General features: G+C 38.2%; 1 protein-coding gene across 1 annotated transcript; it reads left to right on the forward strand.

Annotated features, from left to right (window-relative positions):
• The first annotated feature begins 2,661 nt into the window (after window positions 1-2,661).
• LOC122665611 (exonuclease 3'-5' domain-containing protein 2-like) lies at window positions 2,662-3,255 on the forward strand. The gene has a single exon (XM_043861765.1). It carries the CDS (start codon window positions 2,662-2,664, stop codon window positions 3,253-3,255), a length of 594 nt encoding a protein of 197 aa, XP_043717700.1.
• The last annotated feature ends 1,340 nt before the right edge of the window (window positions 3,256-4,595 follow it).

The following is a 4,595-nucleotide window of genomic DNA, read 5'->3' on the forward strand; positions in this document are numbered from 1 at the left end:
CTTTAACAAAAAAAAAAAGAGGCAAAACAGAGGTTATTTTCTTTGAGATTTCGGCCGACGGGGGAGGTTTTCCAGCTGATAGTTGGGTGGTGACCGTCGCCTGAGACTGGAGATTATTTCCCGGCCGGTGGCACGGCGGATGATAGCCTTGTGTGCCGTCTTCAACAACCCAGTTTACGGTTTCACAAAACCATACAATATTGAAATCGTGGGAAAAGTTAGGGATGATGGAATATTCTAGATTCCTGATTTCATTAAAAAAGAAAAGGGCGATTTGGGTATTTTGCTTTTTCAATTTCAGACATTTTTGTTTTTTTAACTTAAGGGCATTTTGGTAATTAAGCCAAGAAAGGGTATAATTGTACATTACCTTCTTCACGTTTGTATTTAACGCCTAAAATTAACGGTTTGGACTTAAATGGCTTTAGGGGGTAAAATAGGGGTGGTACGTGGAATTTTCAAGGGGTGCGTATGGACTTGTCAGAACTTTTGGGGGGCATAAGGAATATTGGGTGCATTATAAGGGTATGTGTATTTAACCCTAAAATATATGATAAAATATTAATATTATGATATAGTAACATACTATAATGTACTAGTATCCAAATTTGGTTCGATTTCAGTTTTTGTGCTGGATCTGGAACCAAACCTCAAACTGAATTGAATTTGAAATCCAATACTCAAAGTAACCGTATATTTTTCAATTTAGTTCAGTTTGGCTTATTTGGTCAAATTCCAATTAGGTTTTTGGTTCTGATTCGAATTTGACATCCTTAGCCACTAGAACTACCGACACCATTACCAGAAGATATACTTTGTGAAAATGCATTCCATACATGTTTTGGTTTTTTCTATTACAAAAGAAATAATTTTTTTCAAGTTTACAATACAACATTTGTTGGTCCATAATAACTCCAGAAATATAGATAAAAACCTAGAAATAGAACAAGTTGTTTAACTCAAAACCAGTTTTGTTTTTTAAACATAAACATTGTATTACAGAGAGCCTTATTTTTCCAAACTTCACAAGACACCAAATACCCTTATAGAACTATACTCCTAAGGACAAGGTTGGAAATAAAAGTTAGGGATAGAAAGGAAAATGTAATATTCCTCTGGTATCGAGGAGCCTTTGAGCGAAACCCCTTCTACCCCAACTTTCTGATGCTAAGTTTTTGAATATCTACAACCAAGTCCATGGAGTCTTGTGATATACCAAGAATAATCCTGTCTATGGATGATTAACACATTGGGTACCGTAAATATAATTTACCCTTTCATATATTAGTTGGTCTCTCAACCTTCTCCATCTAATAGCTTCAGTTTTTGCATTGGACCTTTCAATATGGTATCAAAGTCTCGTTTGTCTTTCCACTTGTATGGTCAGTTTGCCTTTAGGTGTCTTCATATGTTGTTGGCTGGGTCCTCCATCTAATAGTTCAAACTTTTATGTTGAAATCTAAAATGCTACTCCTCTCCATAGAAAATCAATCTACTTAATTACACGGTTTTTGAACTTTTGAAAATCTCGTTTTATCTGAAAAATAAAAGTTTTGGAAATGAGATTGAAGTCAATGTGGACAATTTGCCTTGTGCAGTTGGTTGCGCACTGGAGGTAGTTTTTAGGTCTTAGGATCTTGGTCTCAAGTTCGAGACCCCCTTCCACACCAAGAGGCCTTCTTGTGGCTCACCCCCACCCCCTTGTCCCTTACCCTTATTTGGGCAACCTCTTGGACGCCCAATCTGATAGTTTAGCCCTCTAATGGGTAGTATTTTTCTTCAGTCATAAAATCCCTTGACCGAAGCCTTCAAATGATGTTGAAATAGTATCATGCAACACTGGAGGGTAATTGCACTTGCACCTAGCCTTCAAGCCGGCCTTTATCCTCATTATATTTTTTGCAAGAAAAGATAATTGAACAAGTACATTCCTCCATATTCTTTTCATGAGCCCCACTAGTTCAAGACATGGACCAATAACAAGGGAGGGTCCATGAGGGGACCAAAGGTGCCAATAGAGTCCACCAAGCGAAAATTATCTCATCTAGTTTCCTGCCCGGCCCAGTTCCCAGTTCCTCTAACTCGGGGTGATGGACCCCATCCAGGCTGAGTGTTTGGGCAGGGATAGTGTGGTGATTCCAGCTCTCCCGTTAGAGGAACTGGGGAATTGGGCCGAGCAGAGAACTGGAGGAGATAAATATTTGTCCACGTAGAGATCCTTCTCGAAGTTTCCTTACCCTAGAAAATCCCCATTCCCCCCCCCCCCCACTTTTTTTATAAGTAAAAAACCATGAAATGGACAGACATCTCGAGGGAATTTCTGCAGAAAACTAGGCATCAAAGTATCTGTTGGATTCCAACACCCATATAAGAAATTAAGAACTCCATTGAACCGTTCCACGTCAACTTTTCATGGGTTTCTTTTAACAAAAACGTGCGTTCCTTAATCACGTTACTCGTCTTTGTTTAGTGAGTCTTGAAGACAGCGAAAGTCGCTGCGCACGACGATTATGAAATATGATAGTTTGAAGTTTCAACTTTGAATCGTTAAAAACGTTCCTTCTTCTACTACTTAACATCTCCTCCTCTTCCTTCTCCATTCTCTCAAGCTTGCTTCTCTTCCACAATCTCAATCACAATCCATAGTTTTGGTTCTCAGAGATGACTGGCCACTATGAAGTGAAGGTACAGGGCATCAAGGTGAAGCCCAGAGTGATAGACACAGTAATCGCTTTAAAGACCGGAATAGAAGATCTATGGTCATTCGTCGGTAAAGGCACTGGTTCAAAGTATGTGGTGGGTCTAGATATCGAATGCACACCAGTTGAATCAACAAATAAAGTTTCAATCTTGAAATTGGCAACTGGGTCTTTCTGTCTAATCATAAGGCTTCTGAATTTAGGTACAATCCCTCATTTCCTCTTCAATTTCCTTCGTCTCCCTGATGTTTCATTTGTGGGTGTTGGAATTAAAGAGAATGTTGCTCTGCTTGAGAGAGATTATGGACTTCAATGTAGAAACATGGTTGATTTAAGGATTTTGGCTTCTTCAGTTCTTGATGATAGAAGGCTTGTGGGTTATGGTTTGGTTGATTTGGCTTATCATGTCATACCGCTTCAGGTTATGAAGAAACCTGCGTCAGTGTTTTTGAGTGATTGGAATGGAGAGAACCTTACAATGGAGGAGATTGAGTTTGCAACAATTGATGCTTATACTTCTTATAAGATTGGGAACAAGTTGCTTGGGGGCTTGTGAATTTTTGTGGTTCATTACCATCATTTTCTAGGAACTTAATTGGGACTTGCCCTCTGTAATTTTGTGTTGGGTTGAAATTTATTTTGATTTCTTGGGGTTTGTCTCTATTTTCTTCTTCTCTCATGTCTGTGTAAGAGAATGGTCTACTAATTTAAATTGTCTGTATATTATATTTCCATGTTCTTTTATTCACAGAAAGAGAACCTCAGCTCCCTCTCTATTGTGTGCAGGGTTTCAAGAATCGAGAATCAGATCAGTTGATCGTCCCGATTCTCACCGATCTGATACGGTCGATTCATACCCAAAAACCCTAAAATTCTCTGTTTTTGGATCTGAGGACCGATTCTAGGGTTCTTTGGGAATCCCCGATTCCGTGTTTTAAAACTCTGATTGTGTGTGTGGGACTACCATTCATTCAAAAACAATCATGTCGATTATCTCAATAGTGGATATTCAACTATCGTATCAGCCATCATCAAGGATATTCTTAATGAATTGCATCTAGCAATATCTCAAACACTGTCAAATACAGTCTTATCTGTGACAACAGAGAATTTCATTAGAACCATAAGAGATGCACCTCCACCAATGCATATTCCATGAACAAGAGCCACCTAAGAACAACTATATAGGTGGAATTTAAAATTTCTACCATACATAATTTAGAGAACAGAAGAAACATCATTTCTGTTCACCAGACCAGGCCTCATACCCAGATTTTCTTATAGATGAACAGATGGTGACAAATCCAATACATTCTATATGCAACAAGAAGGAAAAAGTTCCAGACAAAAAAACAAACCAAAATTGATACTTCAATTAAAACATTAGTTCTATTACGGTCAAATGTTTCTGGTGTTGGATCATCTTTATCAGTTTGTTAAAGTAATACCACATGAAAACCCAAGTTATGTAACTATTTTCTAACCAGTAACTATAAAATCTTCATAAGCAATATAACTATTTTATTGGTCAGTAATGTAGCTCTAGGTAGGAGGCAGTCCTACTAGAGGCCAGGTGTACAATGGTTCTGAAATTGACCAGCCAATTGGGGCAAAGTAGGGTGATTTGACTCAAAATTAGGGTTAGGTAAGGGGAATGAGTGAATGTGATATATGATGGACAGGTCTAAAGGAAGCTAATGGTATAGGTTTTAAATAGGTTTAAACAAAAAAATTAAAATCCTGAAATTCAACGTTTACGGTTTCGGTCTTGGGTTTTAGGAAAAGAATGGAATTTAGGGTTTAAAGTGGTGTTTAGGGGCTGGGCTTGGGATCGAGTACTCTAAACAGTAAGGGGAGACTCGATAGTAATTTGGGCTGAATTGGATGGCTAATTAG

This window comes from Telopea speciosissima, chromosome 6 (assembly GCF_018873765.1).
Source record: "Telopea speciosissima isolate NSW1024214 ecotype Mountain lineage chromosome 6, Tspe_v1, whole genome shotgun sequence".
In the NCBI taxonomy this organism is placed as follows: domain Eukaryota; kingdom Viridiplantae; phylum Streptophyta; class Magnoliopsida; order Proteales; family Proteaceae; genus Telopea; species Telopea speciosissima.